The 14342-nt window shown below is 49.9% G+C and overlaps 1 protein-coding gene across 11 annotated transcripts in view; it reads left to right on the top strand.

The window, feature by feature from the left end:
* COBL (cordon-bleu WH2 repeat protein) overlaps positions 1-14342 on the top strand; it is a 296069-nt gene that overhangs the window by 209425 nt on the left and 72302 nt on the right. For 7 of the 11 annotated variants that reach the window (XM_086398045.1, XM_086398041.1, XM_086398040.1 and 4 more), the window contains 2 exons: positions 5242-5380; positions 8642-8821. In XM_086398045.1, coding sequence (XP_086254171.1) covers positions 5242-5380; positions 8642-8821 — 319 coding nt within the window. The remainder of the gene's footprint in view (positions 1-5241; positions 5381-8641; positions 8822-14342) is intronic. The other 4 variants (XM_086398046.1, XM_086398048.1, XM_086398047.1 and 1 more) reach the window with 1 other exon arrangement.

Genomic DNA, 14342 nt, shown 5'->3' with positions numbered 1-14342 from the left:
AAGAAGATCATGTCATGTTACAGAATTCTCTCTCCTTCACTCGATGGTGAGCATCAGTAGGAGGTCAGGAACTCTGTCATTCCCATGAATCCTTTGAAGTCACTGTCCTTGCAGTCACAGAACAAGGAACTAGCAATAGCTGGTGAATTAATGGAAAGAACAAGTGAACAATTGACATTAAACAAAATCTCTCATCATCTTTTAAGAAGAGATGGAGGAATGTGGACTAGAAAATCACACAGGCAGGCCCATCCATAGTGTTTGAGCAATCCTGATTAATGAATGGATGACTGTCAGTCCCGAAGGAAGAAATCCAGGAACCAGAGCCAACGCTCTCTGCCTTTCAGCATTGTCATCGCCTGCAGCTCGATGAAGATGGAGGCAGGATTATGATGGTGCTGGTGGTGAGAGCAGGTGACCACCTCAGACCAGGGCCTCCCCTGCTCAGGGTCTCCTGAGGGTCCAGCTCACACACCCCACAGGCAACCAGACCCCAGGAAAACTAGGGACATTAACAATGTATAGACACTGATGCTGCTGCTGCTGCTAAGTCGCTTCAGTCGTGTCTCTGTGCGACCCCAGAGACGGCAGCCCACCAGGCTCCCCTGTCCCTGGGATTCTTCAGGCAAGAACACTGGAGTGGGTTGCCATTTCCTTCTCCAGTGCATGAAAGTGAAAAGTGAAAGTGAAGTTGCTCAGTCATGTCCGACTCCTAGCGACCCCATGGACTGCAGCCCACCAGGCTCCTCCGTCCGTGGGATTTTCCAGGCAAGAGTACTGGAGTGGGGTGCCATTGCCTTCTCCAATAGACACTGATAGAACAGTGGAAAACTTTGACAGCCATTTATTTGAAAGAGTCTTGGTGAATTTATCCTGAGTTTGGGAGGTAACCACATGATGAGTTTCTTAAATTTGGGAAATCACTTTTTGAATCTGCTTTTCCTCCAGTCTTATGTGTTCCTTACCTCAGAGGTTATAGTCAAGGAATGTATCTGAAACTCAGTAAAAGGAGAAGAAAAGGGTACGTGGGGAAGATAAAGGACTGCTAGGAAGTTTAATTTGTCATCACTGAAATCACAGTCTTCATATTCTACCAAAGACAGAGGGGGTGAATTGAATGGACTGTGGCTGATGGAATCCACACTTGCGTCTCTTAGAGTTCCTGCATTGGCAGGCAGGTTCTCTACCACTAGCACCACCTGGGAAGCTTCAGAGAGTGTCCTAAACAGATGCATAGCTGGGGATTACCCCAGTGAGCCAAGCGGGTTTCTGACCAGAAAACTCCAGGAAAGCTCATGAATGTTCACAGACCCTATCCACAAAAACACACTTATTTAGGAGCAGTTGGCTAAGGGCTTCCCTCGTAGCTCAGTTGGCCTGTAAGGCAGGAGACCCAGGTTCGATCCCTGGGTCAGGAAGATCCCCTGGAGAAGGAAATGGCAACCGACTCCAGTATTCTTGCCTGGAGAATCCCCATGGACAGAGGAGCCTGGTGGGCTACAGTCCATGGGGTCACAAAGAGCATACAGGACTAAGTGACTAGCACACATGCACACACACACACACACACATACCAGAAGAAAATGAATATAAAGAGTTTTTATTGAAGTATAGTTGATTAACAATGCTGTGTCAGTTTCAGGTATACAGCAAAGTGATTCAGTTATACATCTATCTATCTCTTTCAGATTCTCTTCTATTATAGATTGTTACAAGATATTGAGTTCCCTGTGCTAAACAGCAGGTCCTTGTTGATTATCTGGTTTGTGCATCAGATCAGATCAGATCAGTCGCTCAGTCATGTCCGACTCTTTGTGACCCCGTGAATCGCAGCACGCCAGGCCTCCCTGTCCATCACCAACTCCTGGAGTTCACTCAGACTCACGTCCATCGAGTCAGTGATGCCATCCAGCCATCTCATCCTCTGTCATCCCCTTCTCCTCCTGCCCCCAATCCCTCCCAGCATCAGAGTCTTTTCCAATGAGTCAACTCTTCACATGAGGTGGCCAAAGTACTGGAGTTGCAGCTTTAGTATCATTCCTTCCAAAGAAATCCCAGGGCTGATCTCCTTCAGAATGGACTGGTTAGATCTCCTTGCAGTCCAAGGCACTCTCAAGAGTCTTCTCCAACACCACAGTTCAAAAGCATCAATTCTTCGGTGCTCAGCCTTCTTCACAGTCCAACTCTCACATCCATACATGACCACAGGAAAAACCATAGCCTTGACTAGATGGACCTTTGTTGGCAAAGTAGTGTCTCTGCTTTTGAATATGCTATCTAGGTTGGTCATAACTTTCCTCCCAAGGCATAGTAGTGTGTATATGTCAATCCCAACCTCCTAATTTATCGCTTCCCACCACTTTTCCCCTTTGGTAACCATAAGTTTGTTTTCTTTATCTGAGAGTCTGTTTCTATTTTGTAAATAAATTCATCTGTATCACATTTTAGATTCCACATGTAAGTGATATTACATGGTATCTATCTTTCTCTGTTTTACTTCACTTAATATGATAATCTCTAAGTCCATCCATGTTGATGCAAATGGCATCATTTCATTCTTTTATATAGCTCAGTAGAAAGACGTGTTTTTAAAGATACAAATTAACAGCCTCAGAGAGAAAAGAGAGTGTATCCAGGAAACAAGACATGAACGTATTTCAAAAAAATACAACAAAAAAGAGTGCTTGGAGGTTAAAAATATAGTAACCGAAAACTTAAAAGCCGAAAGAGTTGGATAATGAAATAAAGGAGGTTTCTAAGAGAGAGGGTAAAAATGTTTCTTTAATTAGTCAAGAATATTCAAATACAACACAAATGAACCTATTTACAAACAGAAACAGACTCAATTAGCTGTACAGCAGAAATTAGCACATTGTAAGTCAGCTTTGTTTCAATTAAAAAGGAAGAATACTCAAGAAAAGTTAGGAAATTGATTTAGAAATCACAGTGTTCGAGTAATTGGAATCCTTAAAGAAAAGAGAAAACAGAGAAAAGAAAAAAATCTCTGAGAAATGGCACAAGAACATTCTACAGAATCACAGGATGTACAGACCTCTAGAGTCTGTGGACGCTCCAGCAGAGCATAAAGAGCAGTTTCACCCCAGGCATGCCTTAGGATGACCTAAGGAGTGAGGGGACGCCCAAGCCTGCAGGAAAGAAGATGGACAACCAGCCTGGGTGGGGTGTCCTCACCGCAGGGTTGCAGGCCAGGAGGGGATGGGGTGAGTGCTGAGCATCCTGAGAGATTTCTTACCATCAGAGACCCCACAGGCACCGTGCGGATGGCTCAGTGTAGCAGAACGCAGACATTCTCAGATTTTCAAGATCTCAAAAATTCACACCACATCCTTCTTGTCTCAGCTGATAGTCACCTTGCCCTGCTAAAATGAAGTGAAATTTTAAAAGGCATGGTATCCAGGGGACAAAGGATAAAATATCTGGATAAACAGATAACCAGGAGACAGCAAAAAGAAAAAAGTTAGAAGACAAATCAGTTATCAAGTTTAGAGAAAACAAAAGTTCACCTAGAAAGAAAGTATAGTCAATATACACTTTATATGTCTTGGTTAGAGAAACTTGCTCTTGAAGAAAACATCTGTTTTCATAATTATATCTACTATAACTCTATATGGTTAACTAAATAGTGAATGTTAATTTGATTCTTGTGCTCTAAATTTTTTTGAAGATTTGGGAGGAAAAGTGTGTGTGTGTGTGTGTGTGTGCACGCGCGTGCATGTGGGGCAGGGGCTGGGACGGGCATTATGGGTCTGCATGTGCCTGTGTCTGAGAACTTCTGGGGTAGGAAGCCAAAATCTAACATGGGGAAAATCCAGAAATAGCAGAATAAGCTTATTATTTAGAAAAACAGGGTAAATGCTAAGTGAAAGAGAGTTTGAAATGGCTGCTACTAGAGTGGGCAGGTTTGACTAAGCTTTGTGGAACTGTCTGCCTTTTTATGGCCATGTTTTTCATAAAGAGTTTGAAAGTTATAGGAGGTGGTTATAATATATTGTGATAGAATGATAGAAAAAATATGACTTTTAAAAGAAAGCAGAAAAATGTTTGCTGTTAGCAGTTAATCTGAATGTCAATTAAAGGATTTTTCTTTCCTCCTTTTATAATTAAAAAAAAATTGAGATATGTATTACTGATGAAGTTGTAGATTTTTACAGACAGACATACTACACACACATACTTCACACACTCATACACACTCATGCTACACACACATACACACACTACACACATGCATACACATGCACACACTTGTTTAGTTACTCACTCATGTCTGACCCTTCTGCAGCCCTATGGACTGTGGCCCACCAGGCGCTTCTGTCCATGGAGTTCTCCAGGCAAGAGTATTAGAGTGGGTTGCCATTTCCTATTCCAGGGGATCTTCCCGACCCAGGGAACTCCTGCACTGCAGGCGGATTCTCTACCACTGAGCCACCTGGGGAGCACACACGCACACACACACACACACACACACACACACACACATTCTACTCACATACTTGGAGCACCAAGTCTGGCCCAGAAGAGGAGGTTGCCTTCCCTGGGAAGCAGAGCCACGTGCCCTGTCCTCTGGGAGCCTGCTTGGGTTAAAACACCCGGCTCCAAGAGCAGGACAGGAGGCCCAGCGGGTGGTGTCAGCTGCACCCCTCCCAGGATGAGCCCTCGAAGGACTGGGTGTCCCTGGATTTGGAGCCCGAGGCTTCTTTCCGCCCCCCAGTGCAGGAACTCTGGCACATCCTCACGTGTGATGAAGTGTTCTTTATGCACACGTTCAGCAGTGACAGTGGCTGTACAAAAGCATGGAGAATCCCATGGACCGACAAGCCTGGTGGACTTCAGCCCATGGGGTCACAAACAGTCAGACACGACTGAGCGACCGAGCACACACATATGAGAGCTGAGGATCCCCTTTTTCATATTGACACTGAGAGGAGATTTCCAAATCTTCTGATTTGCCTGCAGGCCCTGGGAAATATAGGGCAGAGCTTCTGCCCTTTGCCACCTAGCAGTCTTGGGGGCATCTCTGAACATCCCTGGACCCCCACAGGGCCACTCCTGGGCAACACAGGCAGTCCTCACACCCCTGCCTCCATTGCCCACACAGGAAATCCAGTGAGGGGACTGGCAACCTGCCAGCCCTCCTCGGGGTGCCCATCACTCTGGCCAGCTCCTCCACGTACACGGCCACCCTCACACTGACCCTTTGTCCTTCTTTGTGCTTTGCAGATGTCTCTGGGGTCGCAGATTGACTTACAGAAGAAGAAGAGGCGGGCACCGGCTCCCCCTCCACCACAGCCCCCACCACCCAGCCCGCTGGTGCCCCCCCGCACGGAGGACAGGGAGGAGGGCAGGAAGGGCAGGACGGGTGAGTGACCGTGTCTGCACGCCTCTGGGTGCTTGGCCTGCATCTTAGCACTGCTCCTCACCCCTGCAGTGGCCTCCTCTGGGATGGCATTAACCCGAAGAATATTTAGGCTAAAGAAAGAAAGTCTGGAAATAAACAGTCGTGAGTCATGTAATACCCTGCAGGCGCTTTCTAGGGGTGGTGCAGGCATTTAGAAGGTGGGCCAGTGGGGAAAGGTGAGGGTGATTGAGGAGGCTCCGGAGGGGGCGCATGATGGGGAGCCTGTGTGTGTGGCTGGGAGTTGGTGTCTGCTTGTAGAAGGCGATGAGTCCAAGGATGGAGCCCACAGATGACGGTGTGAAAGACTTTCAACCCAGGGGATTTATAGATCAGGTGACAACAGCTCAGTTATTTTTTGAGCACACCAGTTCTACAGCTTTCATGTATGATAATCCTAGAGAAAAAGGGAACCCAAGTTAAAGTGGGTGCAATCATAGTATAGTTTAAAAGGGTGCAATTATAATATGTGTGAGCAGAAAGACCTATTAGATCATAATATCCTACTCCCATCCCTAGGTCCATGAGCCAGGGCTAGCCAGTTGTATTCTAAAATCACTGTTTGTTATTTCATTTACGGAGGGACCAAGATAAGCCTCTGACAAGTGCCTCAGCCTCGTTTCAGGGGTGCCGTTCAGTCTCCTGGGCACCCTCGTGGTCTGCCTTTGACCTCATGGCTGCAGCCCCCAAAGGGAAAAGATGCCCAAGGATGCAGTGTCTCACTGTTGGCCCCTAAAACTTCTATGAGAGCTTACTTGGCTGTTCGTCAGCATTTTCCCCTGGTTAGTACCTTGCTTTTAACGTCTTAGCATTTCACAGCGTGGGAATCGGCTTTTCTAAGGAGCCGTAGCCTGTATTTCACGTCAGTGCATCCTCTTTCCCAAAGGAAAAGCTATCCAATTTAAAGGATCAATAGCTCCTTCAGCTAATCCTGTTTTCTTTTTCTCTTAACAATCAGACCCCTATTCTGCCTTCCAAGCTGCCTCCTCACTCTTTTCATAAATGATGATGAACTCAGATTGAGAGTTCCCTGTTGAAATTCTTAGAGGCATCCATGCTAAGTGTAGTGTGGATGTGTTGAGTCCTGCAAACCTCCTGGTCAGACCAGCCCGTTTCAGCCCCAGGAAGGGCCTCCTGATAGAACCTTGAAAGACCGAGGCCCATCTCTGATGAGCTTAGAGATTCTGGCATGGGTTGGGCTGCTGGTACCCAAGGGGATCACAGGAGAAGGGAGATGGGATTTTAAAGTGAAAACTAGGGTGACAGTTCCCTCTACAAAGAGGTGTGGATGGTAGTAACTGGGCATGAGTCTCTCTCTGGTCCACAAACTTGTTTGTGAAGATTGAGGAGGAGGCCAGAAGTTCCTTTCCTCCAGATAATAACTTGGAATAATTTTTGAGGTCAGGAGTCTTGGCCATTTCAAGGCAGATTTCCGTCACCATCAGAAATCCCCATGAATTAAAAGTACAATACAGGCATCGCAAGCAGAACTTTTAGCCAAAATCTTGGCTTTAGGTTAAAAGATAATGCTTTAAAAGTAGTCCAAACCACAACAGAATATGCTGAGCTTTTTGTATCAGATCCCTAGAGATCAAAATGTTTTAAATGTTTGGTACTTGTGCTAAAGGAGTATTGCAGCTGGCTGGATTTGGGTCTTGACCCAAATTTCTTGGTAAACAACACCAAGCCTCCTAGTGGAGAGCCTCTTCGTCTACCTGCCTTGGGGTTGGTGCTGTTTTTATCTGTCAGGTCCTTACCTGTGGGCCAGGCGAACCACACCCATGCAGACTGCCTTAGCTCATTTGCACTTTGAGAGAGGAAATGATATGTAGATATAGGAAAATTAACATTTTTCTGTGTCTAAAGAACTATAACCAAGAGAAGGAACAAATGGATATATCCCTTGATGAAGAAATGAAGTCTCTTAGTATTTTTATTCATAGTCTGATAAAGAGCATGAAGTATAGACTCTATTAGTTACTAGAAGAGTCTAAACGTTAGAGCTTGAAGAAACTATTTTTAAGATGAGTATAATGAGCACAACTTATGACACTAGTAACTCATATCATGTGTCAAGTCATTGACTTTCAAAAATTTTATTAGCAGATCATTTTCATAGCAAATTGTAAATAAATCCCCAATGTGAATAGATGAAAGAGGGTTGCTCTGATGGTCTGAGAGATAGACAGGAATGAGGGACCCCACTTCTCTCCCTTTGTCCAGCCAAGGACCCTTTTTGAGACAACGTTTGAAAGCTATTACCACAAACAAAGAGATTGATAGTGTAAATGAGCTTAAAGAGGGAAACAAAATTAGGGGATTATTGAATCTATAAGAGATGATAAATATAAGCAACAAGAATAAGCCAAAAAAAAAAAAAAAAAAACCACCTGTGAAGCGGAAAAAGACTATTGTGAAGAAAAGGAGTTCCTTTTAACTTGACAGAACTATTTAGGGAGTTTTAATAATAGTTATAGGTCCAGAATTTGAAAATACTGTGCCTTCCAAAAACAAATGGTAACTGGGCAGGTATTTTCAAAGAGACCCAAGGATGGAACACATATATAAAATAATTGAATCATGTGAGAGGTTGGATTTGGTGCGGGGTGTGGCTCCATTTGGTGCCAAGAATGGCTGGATCCGGTGCCGGGTGTGACTGGGTCCGGTGTGGGTGTGGCTGGATCCAGTGTGGGGCGTGGCTGGGTCCGGTGTGGGTGTGGCTGGATCTGGTGTGGGTGTGGCTGGATCTGGTGCGGGGCGGGGCTGGGTCCGGTGTGGGTGTGGCTGGATCCGGTGTGGGACGTGGCTGGGTCCAGTGTGGGGCGTGGCTGGGTCGGGTGCAGGGTGTGGCTGGGTCCGGTGTGGGTGTGGCTGGATCTGGTGCGGGGCGTGGCTGGGTCCGGTGTGGGTGTGGCTGGATCCAGTGTGGGGCGTGGCTGGGTCCGGTGTGGGTGTGGCTGGATCTGGTGTGGGTGTGGCTGGATCTGGTGCGGGGCGTGGCTGGGTCCGGTGTGGGTGTGGCTGGGTCCGGTGTGGGTGTGGCTGGATCCGGTGTGGGGCGTGGCTGGGTCGGGTGCGGGGCGTGGCTGGGTCCGGTGCGGCTGTGTGTATGTTTGGGGCCGTGAGTTTGTCCTTGGTGTGGGTAAGTGCTGGTGACGTGCCTTCTGTGGGAGGCAGAGAGCGGTGGCTTCACCTTCTGAAGTGACTCCTGTTGATTCCATGTAGGTGTCGGACGGCAGGTGCCACAGAAGCCCCCCCGAGGCGCCGCTCGGGCCCCCCCCCAGCTAGTGCTGCCCCCGCCCCCACCCTACCCGCCTCCTGCCGCGGACGCGGCCGAGCCTCCGCTTGGCGCTCCCGGGGAAGGCGCTGCTCCCGAGGCCTCCAGCCCAAGGCCAGCCCCCGCACGTACGTGCCTCTTGCTTCCCTCCGTGTCGACACCTCGTCTCTGCCGTCTCTGGTGTCGGGGCTGGGTTTCCAGACTTTCCGTTCTTGCCTGGGGATGTGTGTGTCTCTCCCCTCCGGCTTTCCTTGCTAAAGGCTCGACGCAGTGTGTCTGGTTAACAGTGAACGCACCTTGGATGCCCGGCAGGCACCCGTGTAACATTATTTAACCCATTAATCATTCAGAGCGCGGTTAGAGTTCAGCCAAAACTGTATCCTGTGGGCCGAGGCAGCCAGCCGGGAGCAGAGAAATGTTCCTCGAGTTAGAACCGGCCTCAGAATGCTCGCCAGTGGCCAGGTCAGCGTAGCACAGCGATGATGCGGTCACATAGGTCGTGGTGCTGAGCCCGCTGCGGCCGGCTGTGAATGCCGGTGGGCAGGGGGCTGTGCTCCAGAGATGGACGGGGACTTACCCATTAGAGTCTGTGAACCCAGTGGCCAAACATAAGTCCTAAAGAAGGGGAGGCTGAGGCCCCAGGAGGGGACCAGCTTGATTTGAGTCTAGCAACAGCCAGAGTCGAAGGCTGGTTTTGTTTCTGCTTCCTGTCACACCTCGTCTGAGATCATCCTTTCTTGTTTCCTGGGATTTCTTTTGAATTTTAACAAACACCATGTAGAGCATCCCTGCTTCCAGACAGGCCTAAGTTCTTTATATATACCTACACATACGTACAGGATTTCCTGGTGGCTCAGTGGTAAAGAATCCACCTGCCAATGCAGGAGACGCAGGTTTGATCCCTGGGTCAGGAAGATCCCCTGGAGAAGGAGATGGCAACCCACTCCAGTATTCTTGCCTGGGAAATCCCATGGCCAGAGGAGCCTGGTGGGCTGCAGTCCATGGGGTTGCAAAGAGTCAGGTGTGACTTAGTGACTAAGCATCAGTAACACACACACACACACAGAGGGCATCGTCCATATATTGAGCCTGTGTGTGTCCCTACTTCAGGGCTCCTGAGCTATACAGGATGCGTATTTATAAACCAGGTACCCTCCAGGGTTGCATTTTCCCAACAGCACAATGCCTCTGTGCATTCCACCCGGGGAGCAGCTGTTGCCTCTGTCCCACATGAGCTCTGCAGCCCTCTGCTTAGGAAGTTCATCCTTTTCCACCATCCAACCACTTGATCTTTTTCTATCTTCCTTGGAAATGACAGCTAGCTCCCTGCCAGCTTCTGGGTAGAGAAGATAATTGTTGAATTACTTACCAACTTTCTCTAGGCAAAATAATCCTGATTCATTTTATCTCTTTTCACAAAAGACTTCTTTTTCATCCTCAAAATACGTTTGATCATCTTGACATTGGACCTACTTCCAAATGCAAATGAAGTTTGTAGGGGATTCAAAAATGGAGGATTAGACAGATGAGTCAGAAAGATGACAACCGAGGCTTGGACAGCTCCAGGGCTGTTTCATCCCTGAAGAGGGTGGGTTTGAAGCTCCGCATGCCAGGGCCCAAGTTTTCAGTGGCTGCTCTTGTGGCTGCCATCCTTACCTCCATGGATTGTCCTCCCTGGGGAGCCAGTGGGAGGAAGGACTGGGTGGAGAGCGGGGCCCCTGGCAGCGAGGAGGGGCCACCGCCCGGGGGCGCACACTGGGTGGGAGAGCCAGGCGTACACCTGACTTCTGTCAGCCTTCAGACCTCAGTCTCCCCCAGCCTGCCTGGGTTTGAGGGTGGTGTTGGCATGTGTGGCATCTGCCAGGCACATGGGACAAGATTTAGCAGCTGCTTTTCTTTTGTTTTGGCCATGCCACATGGCAGGTGGGATCGTAGTTCTCCGCCCAGGGTTGAACCTGTGCCTGGGCATTTCCAGGACGGAGTTCTAACCACTGGATGACCAAGTCCCCAGCTTGTTAAAAGCTGCGTCATCCTGGAGAAGAGTTTGTTCCTGCGTCCCTCCAGTGCTGAGGAGCCACACTCCACCCACCCTTGGGAGCCTTTGAGACAAAGGTCTGTGCAGAGGTTGGACCTGCACCAGACAGAAGGGAAGGTCCCTTGTGTTCCCGTCTGGAGGCCCCATCCCCTTCTCAGTCCTGGGTCAGTTGCACACCTTAGTCTCCCCACATGCGTGTCCAGGGGACTTCCCCTGCCCTCCCTCTTGCTCGTCCTCTCAGACACGCTCACAGAGATGCCAGGAAGAGAGCATAGAGCCACAGGGGGTGCAGAGAGAAGGGCCCATTCATGCTAGGACCACCCAGAGCCCTGCGCCTTCTGCCCGGGCCCTGCCTCCTGCCCCACCACCACCAGCCGTGGGTGCCCCGGGAGTTAAGGCATCCACTTTGAAGCATTTACTTACCTAATTAGCAGTACTCTGCTGAGCATTGTTTACAGTGTGAAAAACTGGAATCGACCACTCAGCCAGGGAGAAAGCAATTCACCGGCTTTGATTCAGGTCTTTTAATAAGTGAAAGAAAAAGAATCCTTTGTTATCATTTGTTTGATTTTCTTACATCATGCTGAAATCTGGGTACCGCTCTTAGCCTGTCTCCAGGGCACCGTGGGTTGTTGGCACATAACGTACTGGGTGTGATTTTACCCCGTCGGCACACACACCTCACCTGTGCTCTCCTTAGACGTCCACTTATTTATAGTCGTGGGAGCTCAGTAGGGACGTTCGGATGCCAGCCACACACGCTGGTGTGTTTCCTCCTGAGTTCAATGTTAGACCTGTGTTCTCTCTGAGAAACAATGTGTCTGTGGTGCAAACAAGACCTGACCACCTGGAGGCCAGGTGAGATCTCGCTCTGTGCTGTCTGGGGAAAGCCAGTGAGGAGGAAGCTGAGCCTGAAGCAGCTTTGCCACTGGCCCCAGTCTCCCAGGTCCAGCAGCGGACATTAGGTGTCTTTGACCTTCAGTCTCTGCTGGCCACTCCCTGCACTTTGCTCCTGCTGTGCTGGAAGCTCCCTCCAGACCCCTTCTGCTGTGCACCTTCTTTGTGATCTGTACCCTGGTTGGTGTCTCCACCTAGGTTGTTACAAAGAAGTGAAGTATGTTTTCTTGAAAACCAGTCAGCACAACCAAAGATAGGATGGAGAGAGTTAAGTAGCGGCGAATCAGTAACAATGGCTTTTCAGGCAGATGTGAGAAGGTGGTAGAGAGTGTGCATGCGTGTGCGCTCAGTCGTGCCTGACTCTTTGAGACCCCATGTGCTGTAGCCTGCCAGGCTCTTCTCTCCATGGGATCCTCTAGGCAAGAATATTGGAGTGGGTTGCCATTTTCTTCTCCAGGGGAGCTTACCGACTCAGGGATCAAACCCCAGTCTCTTGTGCCTCCTGCACTGGCAGGCAAATTCCTCAGCACCAGCACCACCTGGGAAGTGAGAAGATACGAAATAGGTCCTCTGCACCACACCCTCAATTGTGATCTCACCTGCTCCAGAGCCTTCTGTGCAAGCCATCTCCCTGTCCCTGGTCTTGGTTGCTGTTCTCACGCCTTTACTGGTGTTCATGTCACTGCTCTCAAGCCTCCTGTCCATCCCTGGCCTTCTGCCAGCTGATGTGAGCAACAGCTGGGCCCCAGGCCCTGAGCCGGGACAGACCTTCCTTCCCATTGTGATGCTTAAACTTTTAGCAGCACTTGGCTCGTGGCTATTAAGATCATGCTGACCCAGAACAAAGGCGCACTAAAGGAGATATGTGCTAGCTGAGTGCCACGCTTACCTGGGGCTCCTGCGCTTTTCTTTGAAACTTCCCTGGTGGCCCAGAGGGTAAAGCGTCTGCCCACAATGCGGGAGACCCAGGTTCGATCCCTGGGTTGGGGAGACCCCCTGGGGAAGGAAATGGCAACCCACTCTGGTACTCTTGCCTGGAAAATCTCATGGACGGAGAAAGTTGGTAGGCTACAGTCCATGGGGTTGCAGAGAGTTGGACACAACTGAGCGACCTCACTTTCTTTCTTTGGGCTCTTTTGGAATCGAAATTGGTTTGTAGTCAGAAAGTCACTGTACCTAGTGTGTGTGTCTGATTCTAAGAGGCCTCCTGTAAGTGACTGGTCCTTCAACTGCTGGGGGCCCGCCTGGATGCCAGATTGATCGGAGTGCTCCCTGCACTCAGGCCCTTGCCAGCAGGGTGGGCCTCTGCTGGCCCTGCCCCATCCTGGGAGCCTGTCTTCAGCACGGCTGCCCCTCCCCGTCATCCTCCAGCTGCTCGTCCTTTTCTCACCATGCTTGCTACCGAGGTCAGTGTGTGCTGCTCCAGTAGCTGGAGCTGCTTGGAGGCTGTCGCGGTCTTAAAGGGCGTCCAGCCCCAGCCCTGAGGTCTGTCTGTGGATGCTGTCCACAGTGTCAGCAGGGCCTCACATGCAGGCAAGGTGTGGAGACGTGGGGCTTGTAGCAGCCGTCAGCATCCCAGCCAGGGCCGCCATTCCTCAGCAGTCTCCTGTCTGGCCCAGCTGTCAGGAAGCCCTCGATGCCCCCACCTCAAGTGTTCACCCCCTGTGTAGCCCCTCCTCTTGAACATGGACTCCCATCTAACGAGTAGAATGTGGCCGCAGTGGAGTCACCTGTCACCTCTGAGACTGGGTGCAGACAGTCTCTGGCTTCCATCTGGAGCCTCTCATGTGCTCACCCCAAGGGAAGCCGGCTGGCACATTGGGATCTGCTCTACAGGGCGACCCCATGGCAAGGGCAGAGGGAGCCTTCAGCTAACACCCAGTGGGGAACTGAGGCCCTTCCCCCACTGACCTGAGAGCTGAGTCCTGCACAGCTGCCAAGCAACAGGCTCGCACAGGCTCCCCAGTCGAGCCTGCAGGTGAGACCACAGCCCTGGTCCACACCTTGATTACAGCCTGTGAGACCCGGAGTCAGAGGCACATGGCAGAGCCATGCCCAGATTCCATACCCACACAGACTATGGGGTAGATTCTTATGCTTTGAAGCCTCTACATTTTGAGGTCATTTGATCCATGGCAGTAGATAACTAATACAGGTTGCAAAACTCCTGTCTTAAGCCTGCTCAGGTAAAAATCTCTCACCTCGTGGAACAGGAGTCCCAGGAGGACACACTTCAGGGCTGAACCTGAGGCCCAGAGTTGCCATCAAGGACCTCCCTAGTCATCTCTGAGGTAGGCTTCCTCCTCAAGCTGGCCAGGGCACCATGGCCATTCCCTGCATCCCATCCAGATGCCACAATTCTCAGAAGAGGGGAAGAGACCATTTTCCTAGTAGTTTCATAGGAAAAGGAAGCCTTTCCAGAAATGGCCAGTTGCAGAGTTTCTCTCGTGTCTGGTAGACCAAGGTTGGGTCCAGGGCTGACCTAGTCCCTGGTGAGAATGGAATCCCAGAAGAGGAGTCAGATGCATCCTGACTGCCGGGATGGGAGTCAGCTTTCCCTGGGTGTGTGGAGCTGCTGGTCAGCACAGGCATTCTGCTCACTGGGAAGTGTGGAGAATGCATACTGCTTCCACAACCAACAGTGTTCACCACATGTGGGATGCAGCCTGTGATTTCCTTCTTGCATCTGGAGAGCAGCAGGTGCAGAGGGAAGACTA

This window comes from Bos grunniens, chromosome 4 (assembly GCF_055505025.1).
Source record: "Bos grunniens cultivar Pamir isolate PY7600 chromosome 4, Bosgru_T2T1.0, whole genome shotgun sequence".
Taxonomy (NCBI): domain Eukaryota; kingdom Metazoa; phylum Chordata; class Mammalia; order Artiodactyla; family Bovidae; genus Bos; species Bos grunniens.
The sequence above is the reverse complement of the archived record's forward strand: the minus strand, read 5'-3'. Positions and strand labels throughout refer to the sequence as shown.